The 24,050-nt window shown below is 35.2% G+C and overlaps 1 protein-coding gene across 1 annotated transcript in view; it reads right to left on the bottom strand.

The window, feature by feature from the left end:
- Mycbp2 (MYC binding protein 2, E3 ubiquitin protein ligase) overlaps positions 1 to 24,050 on the bottom strand; it is a 328,854-nt gene that overhangs the window by 91,583 nt on the left and 213,221 nt on the right. Inside the window, 6 exon segments of the mRNA XM_023709607.1 lie at positions 132 to 272; positions 889 to 1,005; positions 1,793 to 1,890; positions 3,680 to 3,795; positions 8,854 to 8,909; positions 12,609 to 12,824. Coding sequence (XP_023565375.1) covers positions 132 to 272; positions 889 to 1,005; positions 1,793 to 1,890; positions 3,680 to 3,795; positions 8,854 to 8,909; positions 12,609 to 12,824 — 744 coding nt within the window.

The following is a 24,050-nucleotide window of genomic DNA, read 5'->3' as shown; positions in this document are numbered from 1 at the left end:
ACTTCAAGCATTTATAAAGCAAAAGTTACAAAGTTGTGGGTTACCTCAGAACTGAAAAGCCTTAATTAAAGAAAAGTCCTGTAATGAGGAAAGTGTACCTAAGGTGCTTTTTAAAACCATCTTTCACTTACGTCCACAGGCACCAGAAGGCTCTTGCCAAGATGTTGATTAAAAGACAGGCACCAGGCTTCGGTATAACCATTCATGTTAGGCACATACTTCTTTATTGTCTCATCATTCAGTCTCAGCCACACGCCATCATCATTGTGGATCTAGGGAAACAACCAACAGAAACAAGCCATGCCCTCCTGTAACTCCTATGGGGCTAACAGTGGCCATAAGGTTACAGAGCAGGCAAATAATAATAAAAGTGGAGAAAGAGTAGTAGCAAATATCTATGCAATGTGATAATTTAGAGATTCAAAAAACATTAGGAGCGAAAGCACACAACATAAACAGCTTAAATAGTAAATCAGATGTTCACCAAAAGAATACAAATTTCCCTTCCTAAAAATTTAGATTGATGAGAGGATACTTGGTTGTATTACTAAAACAAATACTATGTACTGTTTAAAGTTAAAGCAACACAAACTATTTAAAAATAGTATTTTTAAAAATCATAAGAAACAATTACACCACTTTTAGTGATTACTTATGGAAGTTTCTAGTTATATATGTTTAAGATTTTTTATGTTCACAGTAAAATTTTAGTTATGTTTTTATTGATAAAGGAAAATAACTGAAATGTTTGTCACTCAGTGAATACTACCAAAAATTTTTGTGAAAGATTCCTCAAAACAAATTTTAAGAGAAACCTTAATATATTATTGTGCAATGTAGAAAATTCCTGTCTAACATTTGTTTACCAAGAGCTTCCTTATGAATTACCTCATCAATAAAAGTGATCATGCCATTGACCTTTACTATGCCAATCTGCTCACTCTGAAGGGATGGATGGCTCCGGATACGGAGCCCTGCACTGTCCTTGGCCACGAATTTTCGAACCTGAGAAACACAAAGGTATTTAGTGAGAGCAGGAAAACATGGACTAGAGATTTCAGATGTAGGAAGAAATAAAAGTAAACAATTCACAATACTACAATCCTGAAAGCTTCCAAAGTTTTTACAGTTTATTTTTATAAAGCAAAGAACAGCAAATTTATAACAAAAATATAAAAAGAACGTTTTTTCTTTAAGGTAAAAGAGACTTTTATTGTGGGCACGAGAGGACCACAGAGAAAGAGAGGGAAGAATTCTCTCAAAAAGAACTTCTCTAAATATTGAAATGTATCCTATTAGAAACATTTCAATAGAAAATTATTAATATATACCATTTCCTTTATAATTTTGAATTCATATGACAAAAAAGATAGAAGGTACCTTTTAAAAATGTATGACATAAATTCCATTACATTTCCTTTTTGCAAGTAGTTTACCAAAATTCCCACACAAACTAGTTATACGTCAGGAAACTGAACGGCACAGACATTTAACCTTGCAAATCTTATACTTAATTTTAGTAGACATCATGTTAACTGTAAACTTTCAATAACAGAAATTATTCAATACCCATAAATTATTAGTCTTAGATGAAGAAACTAAAAAGGACTGCTGCTATATTTGAAATGTTAACATTACTGTGAAACATTCTCCAAACTTATTTAGGATATCCAGAACTCAAACACTAAAATCAATTAAGTTTAAAGTATTAGATGTTTGATAGCTCTTTTGAAACATCAATGAGAACTTAAAAATCTTTGATTGATTCAGCTTAATTTTATTCAACTCTAACCTTATTTGGTTGAGGTTCAGCCTTTGGCTTGACCAGCTGAGTTCCTGGTGGAATCATCCCTTTTGGTGGGTCTTTTACCTTTACTTCAAGGCCAGCATCTGTAAGAAAAGAAAACTGTAACATTCGATGAAAAAACTGAAGATCTTTAAATTGAACTTTATAAATGCGGGCTATTATAAACATCTAACACAAATATCTGAATTCTGCCCTATTAAAGTCACTGGTACTAAAAAAGTTTAAAAAATAAAAAATTTGAAAAATGCTCCTGGGATTCAAAATGCTAAGTTAGTATGTTTTTCTTAGAGTTTCTACCAAAAGAGGGGCTTCCTACTCTTTAACTAGAACATATGAAATGATACTGAAAAAATTCAAAAATACAACAAAAAAGAAATTCTTGTTATTAAATCTTATATTTCAACATCAAAATCATAGTGCTACACATTACCTGTACCAAAATTGCCTGTGTGACTGACAAGCAGTCCAGCACTCAAGACAGAATGGCAGAGCAGCAGACAGTATAATGCACCACAGTGGTTAAAAGCTAAGTTCTTGTGCTAGACTGCTTGGATGTTCTTACATTTGCCAGTACTGTGTGGCTTTATCTCTAAAATTCTCATCTATAAACTAGGAACAGTGATACCTTCTATCTCAACATACTATGAGACTTAAATAAACAACTGAAACTATGAAGTGCACACAGAAAAATGTGCACATATAAAATGTTTAATATATCTTAAATCAACAAACTCTTATCAAAACTTTTTAAATTTTTATATTATTGTTTGTCTACTCAACTGTCCACTCTAGTCAAACAAGGTCCCAGTCTATGACAGTTTGGGAAAAATCTGATTTAGGAAGATTATAAAGGTTGAATAGTGAATAAAATGAATGATTCTAAGTAAATATGAGTCTTTCTTAAGATTTATTCTAAGAATCAAATGTTTTACTCTAAGAAAATTAAAAAGCTCTATATACCCACTCAATTTTGCCAATAGCTACTTCAAATAATTTCTAAATTACTATAATATCTAATCCAATGTAAAGGCAATAAATAGTTTTTGTATTATGAAGGGAATAATGACAATTATAATGTACATATTCAGTACAGATGCAATTTTTTCTGAGTACTTTTAATGCACCACTTGTTGAATCCATGGAGTGAAACCCATGAATAGAGGACTCACTCTACTATTACTGTCTCTACTTGATTGCCCTCTTTTCCATAGGCAGGGAGTCCCACAAGTTTTAAACAAAAAGAGATTATTCAGAACTTATCAGAATCTTTAATATGTTAATAGAGTTTGCATAAGTACCTAAGGTAAAATCAGAATATACTAGGTTTTCCAAATATGTAACAAATGCACATTGAAAACTATTATATGCAAGTTTAATTTTAGTCTTCATTATACAGAGAGTTTGAAAATAAAGACTAATGCCAAAAAGAAAATCAATGTGCTCTTTCAGATTAATGGCAAAGAGAGTTCATGCATTCAATATATTTACTGAGCAGCCATTAAATGCCAGGCACAGCTAGAGAGCAGCAGGACCACAGATGAATGATATGACCTCTGCTCAGTCAAGAGAGGGAGAGCAATATATCATGAATGGGATATGGATGGAGTATACAATATGATACAGCAATATGGAGGAGATCTTACCTGAATGCTCACCTGAGGCAAAGGAAGGAAGATGTCATGAGGCTATACTGTTTGAGCAGACACCATACATTATTACAAATATTAAGACTGTAGGAATAGGAATACACTAATTACATATTCATTATGAAGGAGAAAAGGAAGTGACATGAGATCTATCCATGTATATGAGAAAAGTCAAGAGGCAAAGTTAAATCAGATGGATAATTTTGATTCTAGTTCTTTGCAATACCTATTTCAATGCCATCAATAGTAACATGAATGGTGTACAGTCCAATTGCCCCTGGAGTCCAATTGGCACAATAAGTGCCATCATTATTGACACGTATCAACATGTTCTCACTGGGTCTGAAAGAAATAAAATACATATTGGAAAATTTACTTTTGATTAAATACTGAGAGCATTATAATATTTTAGCAAACATTTAACTTTTTTATACGCCATATTGTTATGGTTTGTGTCTAGTTGTCCCCCCAAAGCCTCATGTAGTCATGGGGTGAGGACTTCTAGAGTTTGTGTTAACTCATGATCCACTGGGATTATGTGTGATCCAAGGCTGGGATTATGGGTCTTAGTACTGCTGGGATTACCCATAGGTGGGTAAGTACTGGGAAGTACCCATAGGTGTGAGTACTTCCCCTACTCTGGGGCAGGTAATTTGCATTACAATGTAAGGTGGGAAGAGAAGCTAGCTGCTTGAGCTGCTGCTACCTCTCCTTTGCACTCTTGCTCTTTGCCGCCACCATGAAAGGTTGCCCTCTGCTATGTGCTGCTCTGCATTGGACCCAGCTGAGTATGGACTGAAACCTCCAGTAACTGTGAGCTAAATAAACCTTTCCTTCCTTCATTTTGAGTGTCGGGTATTTGTCCCAGCAACGAGAGAAGAGTAACTAAGACACATATCATGCTGTGTGTCAGTCCCACTGCCTTGCCATAGGATGTTTTCCTACTCTTAAACAATTAAGTCCTTTCTCACATCAAAATACCACCATTCTCTCTCCCTTACTTTCAGCTAATCATGCCACCTTCTTTTTCTTCTGTGAGGAAACAGAAGAAACCAGATATATCCTCCAAGTTGCAGTCATATTATGAAACTTACCTTACCTTCTCTCCTATTACAAAAAAGAAAGCATTCTGAATCTTACCCAAAGCCAGCCCATCCATTTCAGCTGTGAAACTTTCACCCATAGTCTCATATCTCTTCTCTTTTGTATCAAAATTTATCTAAACAATTAGCCCATTTTTTCATTTTTACTTCTATTCCACAACTTATTGTTACTAAGCTTCTGACCTCAACACTTTATTACATGTGTTGATACTAATGTCAACAATGACTCTACCAATTACTGCCATATTGTCTCTCAAGTAAATATTTGATTAAAAAAAAGGATAATAAATGAAAACAAGAGACAAGAAAAAAAAATGTCCTAAGACTGTCTTCCTACAATGCTATATATAATTAGAGTTCTAAATTTCTGTGTAAAAGTATGTAATTGTCTACTCCTATTATTTAAAATATTTTTTAAATTTTTTTTTCACATTCTGTAGGGACTTAAAGTTTAACATACCAATACTTGATGGAAAATACTTGTTCCATGTTATGTCTAAGATGTTTGATATTCAGACAGACAGTGAGGTTAAGTTCAACTGCCTATGTTGTAGGGTAATAATAATAAGCTTCTATTCTGGAGGGTTAACAACCTAAGTTTACAGACCAAAAATTAGAGAAAAGAAGGGCTGCAAGGACAGCCAACATTTTGGCCCTAGGCTTTCATGGTCAATGAGGACTCAGGACATAGGACAACCTGTACTGTAACATCATGTAACTCAGTTGTGTCCCAAATTTTCTGATCAAGGAGATTATGGGGCCACAGAGGAAAGTTACTGACGATGTAGAATGTGCCTAAGAAGAGTCACATGGAGAGAAAACATTCTCTCAGGCTTTCAGAGAGAGCAAACTGGCCAAGCAACGACCGTGACTCATCCACATGGCTGACACTCACAAAGGATCTACAAACTGCGGTACAGGATCTCAGGATAAATCCTAAGGGGATTTGACTCACCCTGTCAGATACAAAAGTTATATTTCTTGTTATATAGGTCTTGCTTTATCTTGGTTTTAACCATCCAGCAGAAAAGTATAATAACGAGGTATGAAAAGTAAAGCCATATTAATATGCTGAGCTGTAAAAGGCTCAAGTCAACAACTTTTGACATTGCCAGTCCTACAGAAAATGCACTACTATTATGGACTACTGGACTATATTGTAATATTTTGCTGAATTCATGCACCTACAGTATTTTAATGACAATGGAATACCTTTCTCTGACAAAACTAAACAAAAAAAGGGGACATAAATGAAGGGCTATTTTGTATCTGTATATTCAAAATAATTAGGATAGACATATAGCTAATATACTTTCTCTTAATTCAATGAATAGAAAGAGCTGTTTTAATAGTGTTTGTGGACAGGATATCATGTCTGCATATTGTACTATGAAAAACCACTAAGAAGACAACAATATGCAATGTATTAATTATCTAAACTGTCCTAATTGGTTTTGACACTGTCTCATTGTTATTTGTCTCTCAATATAATTATTAAAAAAATAAAACTAGTACCATTCTGAAAAACAAAACAAAACAAACAAACAAACAAACAAACAAAAAACCCCAAAACACCAATGACTATAATGTCTCCAAATTTAGCGGCCGTTTCTTCCTCCTCAGCAATATCTTAGCAGCATGTGTTAGCTGATAATTCTTACATCCTTGAAATACCTTTTTCTTCTTGCTTTACTGACTTTCTTTTGGCTTTCTGCTTTATCTTATTAACCATTCCTCATAGGTTTTTATTTTATTTTTTTCCTGAGTTCTCTTCCTGACCACTTTTTTTTTTCCTTTTGGTAGTGAGAATCACATTTAGGGCCTCACGCTTGCCAGACAGGTACTGTGCAGCTCAGCTATACCCCCTAGTCCTCCCTGACCACTTTCAATTTAAAGACTTTCCCAGGACTTGAGTCTAGGTAGGTCTTTAACTGACTTTTCATATCCTCTTTGTACCTCACCATTCATCTATTCATCAGTGTTAAATACTACCTATGCCTAGATACCCTAACTTCATCGTTCATGAACGTCAAGGTATTTTCCATTGCACAGCTGCCATCTCCACTTAAGAGGAGGTGTCCTGGCACCCGGTTTTTAACAGACTCAAAGAAAAACACTTATTTTCCACTCACATAAACATTAAAAAACAAACTGGGATAGAACACATATGCAATTCTCAGACATCTTGTTTCTCATGAAAACCATTACAATCTAGACCAATGATCAATAAACAAACAATATTACCCAACAATATTATATTAGTCTATTGGGCCAAACAATGTTGGCCACAATTACTTAACTCTACCATTATAATGAAAGAGTAGCCACAGCAACACATATACTCAATAATCCGGGTTATGTTCTAATACAGTTTTATTATGAAAACAGGTAATAGACTAGACTTGGTCTGTGGGCAGAAATCAGTCAACACCTAAACTATATTATAGCTGAAACCAAAGAAAATCTATGAGTATTCTTGTTTCATCTTGCCAACAAAACCTGGAGTTGTTCCTTCTCAGTATAGCCCAAGAATATCCAAACATTTTACATTTCACTGCTAGTCCAAGACATATAATGGTCTCTAACTCATCTCTGTAGTCTTGCTCTAATAATTAATCTTCAAAGAGAAGATAGAATAATCTTTAAAAAAAAAAAAAAACAAACTATGCACTAACCTACGTAAGTCTCCTGCTTTGAGTTCTCCAAAAAAATTTTAATAAGAAAATGCAAACTTTAACATAATCTATCAATCCATATATAAAAAGGACCTCAACTAGCTTTCTGACCTATCCTTCAATCATTAGCCCTCAACTTCCTGTTCTCCAGTCCAACTATCTTTCGGTCTGGTCCTCAATCAAGCTCCACTCACCCTAGGTTTTGTCTACCTATTATGAACTTTCGCAAACCTTTAAATGACCAATCACCCAGCTCTCCAGTTAAATAGCTCCTCAAGTAGCCCTCTCTTGTTATGCATACTTTGGCAATTTGCCCCATCCCCAACATTGTCTATCAAATTATTACTGTTTTGGTTCCTTACAGTTTATTTCTCCATAAGAACGAGAGCGGATACCACCTCTATGCTGCTCTTAAATGTGCCCAGGGCCGGTAAAAGTACTGTACTTTCCAAGGGGCTGGGGAGATGGCTCAGTGGAATAAGCGCTTCCCTGACAAGTGCAAAGGCTTGAGTTCAATTGCCAGTTCCACAAAAAGAAAAAAAAAGTACTGTACTTTCCACATAGCATATATTTTTTACAGCATGAAGTAAATACATGAATCTACTTAGATAAGAGACTATTTCAATTAGGCTTAAATGTCTAAATTATGTAAAAATTCACTTACTAGTAGATGGTTAATTTATTCTTAAACTATATAATCACACTACTCACATTATTTTATACAAATCATATGCTTCTACTGTAGTGAATATTTTGCAAATACAATTAAGTCAAAGATAAAATATTACTTTCCTATTAGCAAAGATATATTTTCTTTCTTTCTTTCGTTCTTTCTTTCTTTCTTTTTTTTTTTTTTTTGTGGAACTGAGGATTGAACAGGAGGATTGCCAGGCAAGCACTTATTCTACTGAGCTATCTCCCCAGCCCAATACTTGGTATTTTTGACAGCAAATTTTTTACACTAGTGCAAAGTGTGCATGCAAACTAGAATAAAGTTAAAATGACCTGTTATTCCTAGTAAAGTCATCTGTGATGTGCAATACATTAAGACCTACAAGTAAATAATGCTTTCTCAGACTCATTTCAGAGCAGTTTCTAAATTCTGCAAATGTGATCTTTCTAAAGTGCCAGGCATCTAAAAAAGTATTCCTTTTTAAAAAGTTCTTTAAACAAACAAATAAAATCCTAACACAAATATCTGCTAAATCTGGAGTTAGCAGAATTAATCACTGGCTGGAAAATTAAGACTACAGCAAAATATAAAATGACCAACACAGAAATCTCTCCAGAACTCATTGGGGAAGGGAAAAATGAACAATTATGAAATAGTAGAAGAGCAAATGGAAAAAAAAAAAAAAAAAAAACAACTAGTGAGCTGTAGAGAAGACATTTTATACATATTTTGATTCTAAATATTCTTTCTCTAGCTATTATGACAGTACTATAGTTTAAAAAATATATATTCTACTACCAAAGCTACACATAACTATATGCAGGAAATCACTGCTGAAATTTAAAAAAAAATTTTATTTAGAGAAAATAAATTTGGAGGATAGGATGCGTTTAGTTGCAAGAAGTATACAACACATACTTTAGCTCTGCTTTCACAAAATAATCCTTACCTCTTTGGAGTTGGTGAAGCAAAACGCAGTTCTTCAAAGGAGTAATTTTCATAGACCTTTGAGAAAGAGATCAGTAGCAACTATAAAATTAAAAGTATTATAAAGCAGTAGAACAACAAAACATTTAGTATTGTGCTAGTTATCCACAGAAAAGAAAAATTCACTGATCTACATCACACCATTTACAAAAAATAAATTCCAGATGTATAAAAGACTAAAATGTAAAAAACTAATTCTTTAAAAATTTAGAAAAAAAACAAGGTGACTTCTACAGGGTGACTTCTACAAGGTGAAGAAGTCACCTTATGAAGTGACTTCTTCACCTTGTAGAAGTAGATATGTAATTCATGTTACCTAAATAAGGTATGTATTCATAATACATAAAGAGCAAATTAATACAAAAGAGATAAATGCTTGAAAAGTGAATAAGGCTAATTCACGGAAGAAGTATGAAATGTCAATAAGAACTGAATATTTAGCTAAATGAGGAATTAAGAAAATATGAATTAGTACAACAAAAGTCTTATTATAGTCATCAAAACGTGCTCGTAAGAATCAAGTGCATTGGGCATCATGCCATATGCCTAATTTCAGCTATTAGGTGGGCTGAGGGAGAAATACTACTTGAGTCCAGGTGGACATCCTCATCAGTATGGTAAGATCTGAGTTAAACAGAACTAAACAGAACAGAACAGAACAGAACAGAACAACCACTCAACCAAGTATAAAGAGAACAAGCAGTATCTATAACTTTCAAATACTGCTGGTAGGAGTATAACGTTTACAATATTTAATAGCTGAAGACATGTCAGGTCTGTTTTCTCCTCTAAGGATAAATGTTCAAAAACTACTGCTCATATAAAAAGAGAAAAATGTAAGGATATTTATTTTATAATAATGTATAATATGTCCACTGGTAACAAAATGGACACAGTATAGTATCCAATGAAATGCTTTAAAGCAGTTAATGAACTACAATTGAAGTTAAACACTGACATTAAACAAAAACACTTGCAAAAAATACGTAAAATGTGATACAGCATTTTACAAATTATCTTTCTATCCTTATGAACGTGATTTAGAATTCTAACTTCCTTCATCTACACAAAAGTACGTAAAAGTGCAACTTAAGATTGAGTCTTTAGAAAAGGAGTTAGCAGATTGCTACCCAAAGTACAAAGTATTTTCTACTATATTATTTTCCCTCAGATACACACTGTTACATTTATCAGTGAAAGTAGAAATCATACCTCATTTTTTCATCCTCCACAATATTTAATCACACAGTATCTGTGAATAGTCGATATAGGAAAATGTACTTTTCTGCATTATGAATGAACATCAAAGAGACAGCTGGAAATGGCACTAACTGCTCTTACCTTGTGCCACTCAGAACACTGATGAAATCCTACACCCAGGTATGGTAATCGGGGTTTTTCAAAAGAAATTATACAAACTTAAACATGTTCATAGGAAACTAAAAAGCAAAATCAGGGAGACCAGAAACTAAGCATTATAAATGTAAATTGAAATAAATGCCAGACCTTTGACATTACTCAGAATTATTCTCTCTGAAATCAAGCTGCTAGTTTTCTACCTATCTCCTACTTTGTCTAATCTTAAGGGTTTGATTCTCATTCATCCCTTCTTCAACTCTCCTTTTATGAATCTTCTTACATCTCTCCAAACCTATTTAGATTCCACTGTTTTATCTCTAGCACCATACACTAAACAGTCTTATCTCACCATTCTTTTGTTGAACTATGACATAATTCAATGCTAGATAAATCAAAATGATTATTTACATGTTCATCTGATTCAAACTCCATTACTAATATAAGGTAACCAATTTCAACTCACTCAAGGATGTCTGATAAATATTTTCTGATTAGTTTTCTTTATTCTCCACAATGACTAATTTATTTATCTTTCTGAATCTTGATACTAAGATTCACCACTCACATATCTAACTTAAAACATGATACTATTTTAAATAATTCTATTAGTTTACTAACTGAACATTTATTATGTAAATAGGCCCCTGTATCAATCATTTCTTTCAAGGACTAGGAAGCATACTCCTATTTAAGGACAATCCTTCAATCTGAGATTTAGATATAATTTGTTGTCTTTCAAAATACCTATTTTTCCCTTTCAACCGTCTTCCCCGTCAGTAAAATTTAGAGGTTTCTTTCTATTAGAATCAAATTCTGAAGATTTCACTCAAATATATTTCCTGTGACTCATTTCTGAGCCAAAATCTTGAAAGAATTTTGTACAATAATTCATTTCCAGTTGTTTTTTTTTCTTTGTGGTGGAACCAGGGATTGAACTCAGGCCCTTGTGCTTGCCTGGGAAGCACTTATTCCACTGAGCCATCTCCCTGGCCCCCATCCAGTTGTTCTTCTCTTTTGTTTACTGATTCATTGACTCACAGCCCCTAAAACTTCCTACCAAGATCCGTGATAAATCTGTCCCTGAGCCTTTTTAAAACTTTATTTCTGACTAGAACATTCTTAACTCTCCCAAAACTGCTGTTTTCTTGATTTCCAAGATCTGTCATAAGGGAGCTGGGGAGGGAGCTTCCTTATACATTAGCTACTAAGGTTCACTGATTCTGCAACTCCAATATCTCGACTCTACACTGATTAGCCACTTACTAATTGCAGTGATCATGTATCAGTGTAATTCAACAGTCTCTAAATCAAACCATACTTCCTCATTATCTGCCCAATTGCACTGATCATATTCCATGATCATCTTTATAAAATACCACCTAGTCATTCCTCAACTAAAAAGCCTTAATAGTTCACCTTCCTTTTCTCTCTCTCTCTCTCTCTCTCTCTCTCTCTCTCTCTCTCTCTCTCGTACTTGGTTGTTGCAAGGTCTCACTATGCAGCTCAGACAGTGATCCTCCTGCTTTCAGCCTCCCCAGTTGTGGGACTACAGGTATACACCACTACACCCAGACTCTGGCCTGCTCAGTTCGCCCTGGAGGCTGGTTGGCACAGCATGTGGTGCAGGGAATTGAACCAAAGTCCCTGCATTTGCATAAACTTGCCTCAGTAGGTGCTTCAGTCTGCTGAGCTATCTCGCCAGCCCTCCATTTCTCTTTTAAAATACCAAAATTCCCAACTTCAGTTTCAAATAATGACCATCTTATTAAGTTTGAGTAACATTCCCTTGTAACTAAAAAAGAGCTGGGGAAGATAGTTCAGCAGTCTAAGCGCCTGCCTGGCAAGCGCAAGGACGAGGGTTGGATCCCTGGTACTGCATGCTGGCTACCTAAACCGGGAGTGATGTTGCATGCCTGTACTCCTAGGACCGAGTAGGTTGAGACAGGAGGGTTACTATGAGTTTGAGCTTTATAGTGGGACCTTGTACCAAATAAATAATTAAAAAAGCTCCAGGAAAAAAAAAAGAAAAAAAAATATATACCTAAAGACATCAGAGAAAATACCTGACAAAGTAGAAGGCCCCAAAGATAAACTGATAAACTTCTCATTACTAGGTAAATCCTTAAGAGCCATTATGCAGCAGTATTACTAGGCTAAAAGTAAACAAGTACTCTTGTAATAACCATGCCCTATTTAAATCTCATTGGCTATGATACTGCAAGGTTTATACCCAGTTTTAAATCAATTCAAACTCTGATTGTATTAATCTGTCCTAAAACTGGTGATCTACTCCATAACTTTGTATCTGTATTTGAAATGCTTCTGAAATAAACTTTCTGGTAGGTTAAAACCAATTACCTTCATCATTGTTATGGCAATGTACCGGGCTTCCTTCACAATCATTGGTTCATAGGAAACATCCAGCTTTGGCGATGCCAGCCCTCCAAAAGTCAAGTCAGCATTAGAAGATGTCGATGTCACTGCAGGACTACCGGGAATCCTTTGAGGTTTCTTTCCTTGTTCTTGTTGTAAAGAAGACTTTTTCTGGGAAACAGGGACTGCCTTTACTTCAACCTTAGGATGAAATTTGAAAAATCAAATACTAATAAACATCAAATATAAAAATAAAAAGATGTGGTTTTTTTATACAATGGAATATTACTCAGTTACAAAGAAAGATAAACTCAAGGCCTTTATAGGTAAATGAATGCAACTAGAGGCTATTCTCATAAGTGAAATAAATCAGACCTACATTTATAAACACTGTATCATCTTGCTATTGTATGAACCTTAATGAGTAAATAATACCTGAAAAGTACAATAGATATAGTAAAAAAGGAAAGAAACTCAAAAGGAAAGAAAAACTGGGATGAGGGAAAGAAGAAAAGAAGAAAAGCAAAAAATATATATGTATATACATAGGAAAGCTAGAATGACTATACTACTAATTTCTATGTGAAATAGTAAGGGATTAGTTAATGCTTAAAATTTTTTTTTCCAAAATTTTATTGATAAACAGGTAGCCATGAGACAGTTTCAAATCAAATCGGAAGTACAGATTTAACAAATAACACACTGCATATATTCTTCTTAGTAGTTAACTGCTGTACAAGATGCGGACTTGAGATCTATTTACAAACACCATTAGAACAAATCATTCTATTCATTAAGAGAATACAACTATATATCTATCCTAACCACTTTGAACACACAGATACAAAATGGACATTCATCTGTATCCCCCATTTTTTCTAAGTTCCGTTATTGAATATTATAGGTGTGCAAACTCAATGCTTAAAATTTTTATTTTGACCAGTTTTACATATCTGGAAATCTAAACAACTACTGTGAATATAACAATGTATAATTTAACAACTATTGTTGAATTCCTTTCATCTTGTTTTTTGAAATTCTGGCTCATTTCTAATGTTTTATATATTATATTTGTATTCTCTTTAAAATAAAAAATATTATATCTACAAAAATATCAAAAATCAAATAAAAAATTTTATATTAAAAGTACAGGAAAGAATATTAGAATGGATATATATTGACTTTTTTCAGGGATGAATATTATTTTACCAGGCAATTTGAATATAAATATTTTCTTATAATCTGAGCACATTTTAAAGCACATACCTCAATTTTAGCTGTATTGCTATAGAACAAAATGTACTTCACTGATAAAAATATCTTAAAATTTGACATGGAGTAAAATAAATCTTACACCAAAGCCCAAACATGTTTTTTCTTATTTTCTCCTTTTCTCTCTCCTACCTTCACTACTCTCCCAAACTCCCATTTTCCTCTCCCCCTTCCATCTCCTTCCCAACCTCTCAGGACTAGGGATTGAACTCAGGACCTCAATCATGCAAGTGTACAACTAGCTGAGCTACACCAACAACAGTAACTGAATTTCTTCAATAGTAAGGTAAGGATAGTTTTCATCTACTTATTCTACTTCATAAATTTAAACTGACATATTTTATTATATTAAAATACTGAAGGGGCTGGTGAGATGGCTCAGTGGTCTAAAGCACCTACTTAGAACAAGCTTAGCAAAGCACAGGGACCACGGTTCAATCCCCCAGCACCACATGCCAGCCAGCCCGCCCCCTGGTGGGCTGAGCTGGCCACACACACACACACACACACACACATAAATAAATAAAATTAAAAAAAAATACTGAAAATATAAACTGTCTTATAAAAATACTTTTCATGGATTATAACAAATGTTTTGTTTATACATTTCAAAAAAACCCCAACAAGCCCCTTGCCCTCCAAGATAACTAATTTGAATATCATGTTAGCTATTAATCAGGTAACATTTTGTGCTTCACTCAAGTTTTTGCTTTGATTCTACTTTTTGTTTGAGACAGGATTTTGCTATTTAGTTCAGGCTGGCCTTAAGCTTGCAGCAACCCTCACCCTCCTGCCTCGGTCTTCTAAGTGATGGGTTACAGTCATGCACCACTATGCCCAGCTGACCTTACTTTTTTGAGGGTGGCAAGAACAGGCAGTTCAACAATAGAAGCTTTTTTTTTTTTTGCGGAACTGGGAATTGAACTCAGGCCCTTGCGCTTGCCAGGGAAGTGCTTATTCCACTGAGCCATCTCCCCGGTCCAACAATAGAAGCTTTGCACAAACAGAAAAGGTAGTATAAAAATGAAGATGACAATATTACTTAAGTAATCCAGCAGCACCTTGGACCTGCAGAATGTCTTTAATGATTACTGTTCTTACTGAATAATACTATTCTAGGAGTCAGTAGTTGAGATTCTCTACAGTAACTTAAGTGTCTCATCAACTGGAGTTATGAGAGATCAGTATTTAGACTGATACAAAAACCTGAAGATATTAAAAACCACATTTGTATATTTTAAAAACAGCAAATTTAAAGCTATGTGGTAAATAAAATTCCTCAGCTTATAAACATTTGATAAAATTAAAAGCTTTTTACTTTAAATGCAATAAAAAGAAAGCACATGCTTTCACATATTAAGACATTTAATTATAAATAATAGATCCTTTTAATACATATGATTTTGACTTAGTCTTTCTCTAAGCAATCATTTTCTGAGTACATTAATGTTAGTGGCACACCAAATCTTTTTATATTCTAAGGATACTGAGATATTACAGAGAGAAAATTCTGCTTTTTAAAATAAATTGTGGTATTCTAATTTCCCACATGACTAGCTTGTTGGCTAGAACAACCAGAATAATCATGAATAATCATGTTCTTGGAATAATTGTTTTCTGTAAGTAAAGAAAAACATCACCTACTGTTTTAAAAGGTATGTTGGAACTTGTTACAGTATTAGTTATAAATCAGCTTACATGTTTAAAATGATTATCTTGTACTACATAAATAACTGAACAATTTCTGTTAGGTATTAAGACACTATAGACTTCACAGGCTGTTAGAAAGCAAAAATAGATGAAATTAATTTTTTTCAGTAAATATAGAATCAAATTAAAAATTAATAGTTACATAAACACTTCTCATAAATACTATTTATAATTTTCTAGTTTTTGAATTAGGGATAAATTTGATATAAATTTAGAGCACATTGAATTAGAAGTCTAAAGGCAAAAAAGAAAATGCAAGAGGAGTAAGTATATAGGAGAAAGAAGGGAAGGAATAGTGGGAGAAAGTAGAGGAAAAGGAGAGAAATGAAAGAATGATAGAATATTTGGGTAAAAAAAGAAACCAAACATTGGGAGAAAAACATAAAGCAAACCTAACTACAAAATGCATGATGAAAACAACCTACACATCAAAACAAAGACAACAAATGATACAAAGGTGGAACTGTAAGAAAATACAGCTAAAAAATGCTCTAAGCCTATAATATAAATATTAAAAAATATACTAATTTGGAAAATAATATTACTATACAGTATAGCCACATGTATGAAGAACTTAACTTTATAGATTTAAAAACTGTATTTAACAGCCTACTGCATACAGTCAAGTGACGATACCATATATAATACATAGGCTTTCAATATATTAATGCATACTATATTGTGATCAGTTCTGCCCTTGGGGTCATTTTCTTTCTAGACTCACTACTAGGATTATTTCATTCTCTCCTCAGCTTTTTCCTTACTATATAACTTGAGGTACTTTTTACATTCCATACTGTAATTCAGAGTTGGCATAAATCACTTACTTGGGATCTGCCTTAAGAAGAGAGAAGAGAAAAATATCAGAGTATAGCACAGTGTGGGTGTTACTTAAGAGTATTTACTATGCCTTCATTTATTTGGATATATAATCATATATTGGGGTCATTACACAAATTCTTATTGTGTACGGTTAGAAATGAAAGACACTGTTAAAGGCTCACTTTCATTTAGTATCAGGGTCAAATGTTTTTCAGTACAATTTCATTAGTGTTGAGTAATGTGGAAAATGTCTTCCTATCATTTTTAACTGAGTCAGGTAAGAAGGTACACTGGTTGTGTGCTTCTTCATGCTACATATTAAAGAGTGTAAGTAGTTAAAATACTACTGTTAAAAGTAAACCTGTTAAAGCTAATACTTAATTTTTATTTTTATTCGTCACTTTCCCATTGCTGGGATAAAATATTGAACACTTACAACTTAAAGGAGACGCTTATTTTGGCTCAGCATTGCAGCGCTCTTATGTCAAGCACGGTTGACGCCAAGGCAGAAATGGCACTGCAGAGGGGTATGTCATCCAGGAGGCAGAAGGCTAAGGGGAGGGAATGTTCCTGCACAGGTCACATCTCCAGTGACCCACCCGCCACAGGGCCCCCACCTCCTAACAGCACATTCAGCTATGAGCTCAACACATTAATTCAATTACTTTCTAGAAACCCTACCTCTGAATACATGAGACTTATGAGGGACATTTTAGATCTAAACTATAACCCAATCTTACCTAACATTATTCAATCTTATCTTGTGAGCAAAAAATGATTTTATGACTTAATCTATTCTAAGCTTTAAAAACTAATTTTGGAAGGGAGGGGAACATCATGGCAGGCTAAAGACAGGAGAGTACAGGAGATGCTCCCCAGGTCCACAGAGAAAGGACAGGAAAAAACAAACAAACTCAACCATGGGAAGGCAATTTAAAGGACAAGCCCAGCAAATGAAATCCAGGGGGCTGGAGATCTAGCTCAGAGGTACAGCACCTGCATGGCAAATGTAAGACCCTGAGTTCAATTCCTGGTACCAAAAAAGAAATCCAGTTACAGATGTTGGGAATAAGCAGCAAGGTCACTTCTTGATGCTGGCACTGCTTACAGTCCAGGTATAGCAAACATGACATCTAGGGGAAAGTTCAAATCCTGCTGGGCAAAGAACAACAGCAGCTGCCAGGATACCAATAGGTATTCAGTCTGGCAGCTACCCAGAGCCCACCTGAATTAACTCTCCTCCCACTGGGAAAAGGAGCCAAGTAAGTGTACCAGGGAAAGGGCAAGCCAGAAAGCCACTCAGAGGGAAGTGCAAGTTAGGAGCTGTGAGCCATAGGAGAAGGGGAACAAGACCATGGTCCTGGCAGAACCCAGGTGTTGGGCGAATCTATGAAACAGTGAGAATCACAGGGGGTTGCTGTGGCTGTGACCCTGTGGATCTGGGGGTGGAGCAACAGATACCGGAGGAATGGCAGGGCAGGTGTTCTTCCACTACTTCCCCCCAATTATGCAGAACTCTGCCTGTGTGAGCTCCCTCCTGCGAACCCCACACCCTAGTGATTTCTATGCAGAAGACGTCTTATTGAGTCCTATTTGCCACTGAATCCATGGGCTGGGAAAAAGCTCTTTGCACAGATGAATAACTGGGACCTGTGGCAGGTATTTCCTGCTACCCTCTAGAAACCATGAAAATACAGGTTCAGTGTGAAATCTGGCAAGCAAGAACACTGCTTGGACCCTGGATAGCATGTGTGGGCAGGCTTATGGCCTCTTATCTGATCAGTGAAGTTGACAGCCAGAAAAAGACTATGTAGAACTAGGACCTAGCTCTCCAAGTGGAGAGTTGGAAAGCTGACAGAGGAAAGCTGGGGGGACAAAGTACAAAGCCTGTGCCATAATCTCTACCTGGAACATGAGTCTGTTCCCTGTTAATGGAAGCAGTGCATACAACCTGTCAAGGCAGTACTCTAAGAATACCACAGGCTCCCGAGTGTGGTCCCCTTTTTATGTTTTCCTACAGTTTGTATGTTTTCTTTCTTTTTCTTGAATTTTGAGTGGCAGCCTTTGTATATATGTAGTTTTATCTGTGAGTATAAATTTTCTACTGTTGCTAATAAAATTCCATGGAATATTTACAAAACAGAAGTCATATATCAGCCTCCAAAATTGATTTGGGATGTTATATGGACTGTTGGGAAATTAAATCTATCTTTCCTCTCACCTGTCATTTACAATCTCACCTTTTCTTTTTTCTTTTTTTTTTAATGAATTTGGTACAGGGTCTCCAGGTTCTCACTATGTAGATCAGACTCAGTAATTCTCCTGTTTTCAGCCTCCCAAATGCTGGGATTACAGGCATGCACCCCTATGCCCAGTCTCAATCGCCATCTCAGCGTGGTGGGAAGAGGGCAGTGGCACAGCACACAGGCAATTGAACCTCGGTGCTCTGACTAAGCAGGCACTTTAGTCCACTGAACTATCTGGCAGGTGCTTCATCTTTTTTTAGCTTTGTTATTTTTCCTTCATGCATTCTTGTATCTTGCAGTTTCTCACCCTCAGATTTTTACTTCCCCCTTTATATCCTCACAATTATACATATCCTCTTCCATTATCTATAAAACTTCTGTTTTTTTCTATCTTAGAGCATATTTGAAGGGCACGTGTTTATAAACAACTGTACAAGAGTGCTGTTATTTTTGTTTCCATGGTGTTTCAAGCTCTCTCTCAGCTAAGGCTGACACTTAGGTCTTCCAACAGAAGGTTTCTGCTAGTTATTAATAGGATATACCCTTTTCATGACTCATTGCATGAAATTAAGTCCTTTTTTTTTTTGTATTTTAGTACAGTGCCTATAGGGTCTCACTATGTAGATAGGATTCGTAGTGATCCACCTGTGCTCAGTCTCCCAAGAGATGGGATTACAGGCGTGTACCACCACCCACCACCCCCAGTCTTAAAAGCCTTTTCACCGCACCCCAGGGGTGGGAGATCAAACCCCTGCTGCTGTGTCTGCCTAAGCAGGCACTTTAATCCACTGAGCTATTTGGCCGGCTGAAATTGAGTCTTTTATTTGCTGTTTTTGATAAGGTGGGCTAAGGGTTTATCAATTTTATCCATTCTTTCAAAGAACCAACTTTTCAATTCATTAATTCTTTGTATTGCTTATTCGCAATTGCATTAATTTCTGATCTTTATAATTTCCTCCCTTGTATGGGCTTTTGGCTTGACTTGTGCTTTTTTTTCTAAAAGCCTGAGGTACATTAATTTATTTGAGCTCATTCTATTTTCCTGATATGAGAATTCACCTCTATCAATTTCCCTCTGAGGACTGCTTTCACTGCATCCCACAGGTTCCAGTATGTTGCACCTGCATTTTCAGTTAATTGTAGTTATTGTTTAATTTCATCTGTGACCCACTGGTTATTCAGGAAAGTATTATTTAATCTCCATGTTTTTATGAAATTTTTGCAGTTTCTTTTGCCATTAATTTCCAATTTCATTGCACTATGGTCAGATAATATACATGGGATAACTTGAATATCTAAATTACATAGGATATACATGTAACAACTGCAATTCTTTTGCGTTTACTTAAGTAAATTTTATGGACTGTTGTAGTGAATTCCTAACTGGTGGTCAACTTACTACACCCAGCTGAATTAAACTAGTACTGCTGAGTGCAGGAGGCCCACCTGAGGATTGTTGCCAGCAGCATAAAAGGCAGAACAGAAGCTGCTGGAACGTTGTTAGGGATGCTGTTGGAAGAAGCTAATTCTCTTGGACTGTTCTGCTGGAGGACCTTGTCATGGTGGCTTTCCTGATGAACTGGAGGAGCTCTGGTCCTCATCTTGAGTACTACTTCCTGCTCCAGAAGGGAAGATGGTGCACTGCTTGGTCTCATGGAGAAGCTTGTTGCACTGGCTTGCCTGATGGGAACTTAGCTTTCCTTATTGCTGGAGGAGCTCTTGGGACCTAACTGTTGATGAGGAGGGCTGTGGTGCTTTTGGGGGCGCTCTGGTGCTTACCTTGAGCACTGCGTCCTGAGCCAAGTTCAGATCCCTCAGCTTGTTAACACAGATCATTTATCCCACTGGCATAGACTTTATAGCTTCCACCACTGATCTTTGGGCCTCTTAAACACAGATACATGATGCAGGCCTGCATGAGACTTTGTTGTGAGTTCTAGACCTCCAGTTGGACTTGTGGACATTATTATAAGTTCTAGGATTTCAGCTGGATTCATGCAGGAATTAGGATCCAGGCCCTCAGCTGGATTCTTTAGTATTTAGTGTGTGGATAGCTTTCCTGCATGTCTTGTATATGATTCTTGGGTTATTCTTTATACATTAATATTATAAAATGCATCTGGTATTATATTGTTCCCCTTGCCAAAACCTCCAAACCATGACAGCTATTATGTGGTCTGTTTTAGAGAACATTCCATGTGCAGCTGAGAAGAATGTGTGTTATGATGCTGTTGCGTGGATCAGTCTGTAAAGATCTACTAGGTCCATTTGTTCACAGCTTTGGTTGAATTTTGATTTTTTTTTTTTTTTGGTCTGGCTGACCTATACATTTATGACAGTGGGGTATTAAGGTCCCCTCTTATCATAGTGTTGTTCATTTGATTTTTCATGTCTATTAATATTGCTTATATAGTTGGGCATTCCCATACTTGGTGCTCACATATTTAGAAACACTAAATCTCCTGGAAGTGAGAGTAGTTAGAAATCTTGATGATATGGGTGTAGGTACCAGTGTTCAAGAACACAACCGACTACACAGAAAATACTTAAAAGAATCAACTATTAGGATCTCATCTTATAAAAAAGATTTTGCACAGCAAAAGAAATTACTATCAAGAGTGAAAAGACAAGCCACAGAGAAAAAAATTTAGTCAATAGTCCCTCAGACAAAGGACTTGTATCTAGAACATATTGAAAAAAAAAATCAGACCTCCCCAAATTCAGATTCAATAAAAGAACAGTCACCTGAGATGAATATATACTTCAGATGAAGAAATATAATAGTCAAATCGATATATGAAAAAATGTTCACAATCCACTGGTCATTTGAGAGAGATGCAAATTAAAACAACACTAAGATTTCATCTCACCCCATAGCAGCACACATTGTTAATAGCCAAATCCTGGAAACAACTCAAATGCCCATCAACTAAGGACTGGATACAAAAGACGTGATATTTGTATACAACAGATTCTTACTCAGGCATAAAGAAAGATAAACTGGAGACTTTTAGAGCTAAATGGATGCAACTTGAGTCTATATTAATAAGTAAAACAAATGAGACTCAAGCACGTAAACATAGCATGGTCTCCTGGATATGAGAAACTGAAAGAGTACATAAGGCCTAAAATATACAATAGATATTGTGAAATGGAAGAAACTGTTGAAAAGGAAAAAGAAAGGATTTGTGGAAGTGGAAAGCACAGGAAGGAAAAAGGGAAAAAATACAAGTCTGTTATATTATTAGTGTCTTAGTTTATTAAAAATGAAGGTTTGTGCTAATATCGACTGGAGAAATTTTTATCTCTTATCTTGTACCCTGAGCAACTCCTTTAAAGATAACAATATGTAGGGTACTAATTTTTAGCATACTTATTATTCTTTTGAATTTTATTAACCTTTTTTCCATAAAAAATTGCAATCTCCATAAATAACTCCCTACTTTATACTTTTAAACCTTTCCCTCTATTTTCTTCCCTCTGCCTCCTCAATATCTTCTCAAGCCTCTTTCCTTCACTTTTTAAATGGGTTTAAAAATAGTATAATCAAAACTGTTTTTTTTCCTTTTACCTTTCATTTCTTTTTTAAAAATTTCCTTCTCCACCTCCCTTATTTACCTTCCCCTTTGAACACCCTCTTCCCATTTCCCAGTAACTGTTACACATTTCAGTCTTTATTTACATTTAGTTTCTCACACTAGAAAAACAATAGAGTACATAAAGGTGTGCAAAATTTATTTCATCTTTGAGTATGGTCTTAAGGTCCATATTCCATCCATTTTTCTAGAAATGTCTTAAGCCTATTTTTTAATGGCAAAGTAGTACTCCTGTTTTTATATCTTCTTATTCTATTTTTCCTCAACTTTTCTTCTTTTATTCTTTTAAATCCCTCTTTTATCTTTATCCCAGGCCTTTCCTTTTGCTACCATTACTGATCCTTTATATTCCTGGGTTACTGAAGAGTAGAAAACTTGCTAATAAATAAGCTTTAAACTATACATTGACATTTGATTGATTCTTTGGATACTGATATTACCAAGAGGTTTTTTTTCTTTGCAATTCAGTATTAGGAATATATACCAGAATGGCAGAACTTATCATAGTCAACACAAAAATCCAGGAATCATAAGAAAACAGGGCAAGAAAATATCACAAAGATTCATAACCTCTGCAAAAGCTAACAAATTAGAGAAAGTTTCAGACAAAGAACTTAAAAACCAAATGGTTCAAATGTTTGAATAAATCAAAGAAACTAGCTACTATATATAGCTCAAAGAGGTTATAAATAAGAGATTAATTAATAAGATGTTCCAAGAGCTTAAAGAAGACACAAACAGGTGAGTGGACTGAAGATGAAAATTAAGGATATAAATGGCCACTTCAGTAAAGAATTATAAGTTATGAAAAAGAACCAAGTAGAAACTCTTGAAATGAAAACACAACTGAAAACCATGCCTGAAGATAAAGCCAGTTAGAAAAGAGAATTTCAAGAGCTGGCCAAATAGTTCAGTGGATTAAAGTGCCTGCAAGCAGGTGCAGGGGCAGGGGCTCCCTGGGCCTGTCATGCTGGCCCTGCCCCCGGGGTGCAGTGAGATGGCAATTAAGACTGGGCGTAGTGGTGCGCGCATGTAATGCCAGCACTTGGGAGACTGTAAACAGATGGATCACTATGAGTCTGCTCTAGTAGTGACACCTAGATCCTTCTCTAAAATACAAAAAAAAAAAAAAAAAAAAAGAGAGAGAGAGAGAGAGAGAGAGAGAGAGAGAGAGAATTTCAGTATTAGAGAACAAGAATATTGCAGTAGATTACTTACTTAATGATAGTCAAAACCCAAGAAATCATGAAAGATTGATTCAAGATTCCTAGATGACTCTAAAAGAAATAACCTAAGAAATATATGAGCTAAGGAGTTCACAAAAGACATAGAAATTTTACTAACAACAGAAAGAAAAACTACAGACAGCTTTCCAAACTTAGAAACTGAGATGGTTGCTCAGATAAACAAGACATTTAGAACCTCTTGAGGACATATGATAATCAAAATCCCAGAAATCTAGAACAATGACAGAATACCAAAAGCCATTAGAGAAAATGACTAAGAAACTCATAAAAGCAAGACTATCAGAATCATAGCATATTTTTCAACACAACCTTATATACCGGAAAGATTAGAGCAAAGTTTTCAAGTTCAGGAAGAGAACAATTGCCAAACTAGATTACTGTATCCAGAAAAATTATCCTTCATAGTTAATGGAAAAATCAAAATCATTCATAACAAAGACAATCTAAAATCCATGACCGTCAAACCATCACTGCTGGTCTGAATTAGAATTAGAATTAAAGAAATTCTAAGCAGACATAATAAAGCCAACATCA

This window comes from Octodon degus, unplaced genomic scaffold (assembly GCF_000260255.1).
Source record: "Octodon degus isolate 3935 unplaced genomic scaffold, OctDeg1.0 scaffold00013, whole genome shotgun sequence".
NCBI lineage: Eukaryota > Metazoa > Chordata > Mammalia > Rodentia > Octodontidae > Octodon > Octodon degus.
Note: the sequence above shows the minus strand (reverse complement) of the source record. Positions and strands in the feature narration are given on the sequence as shown.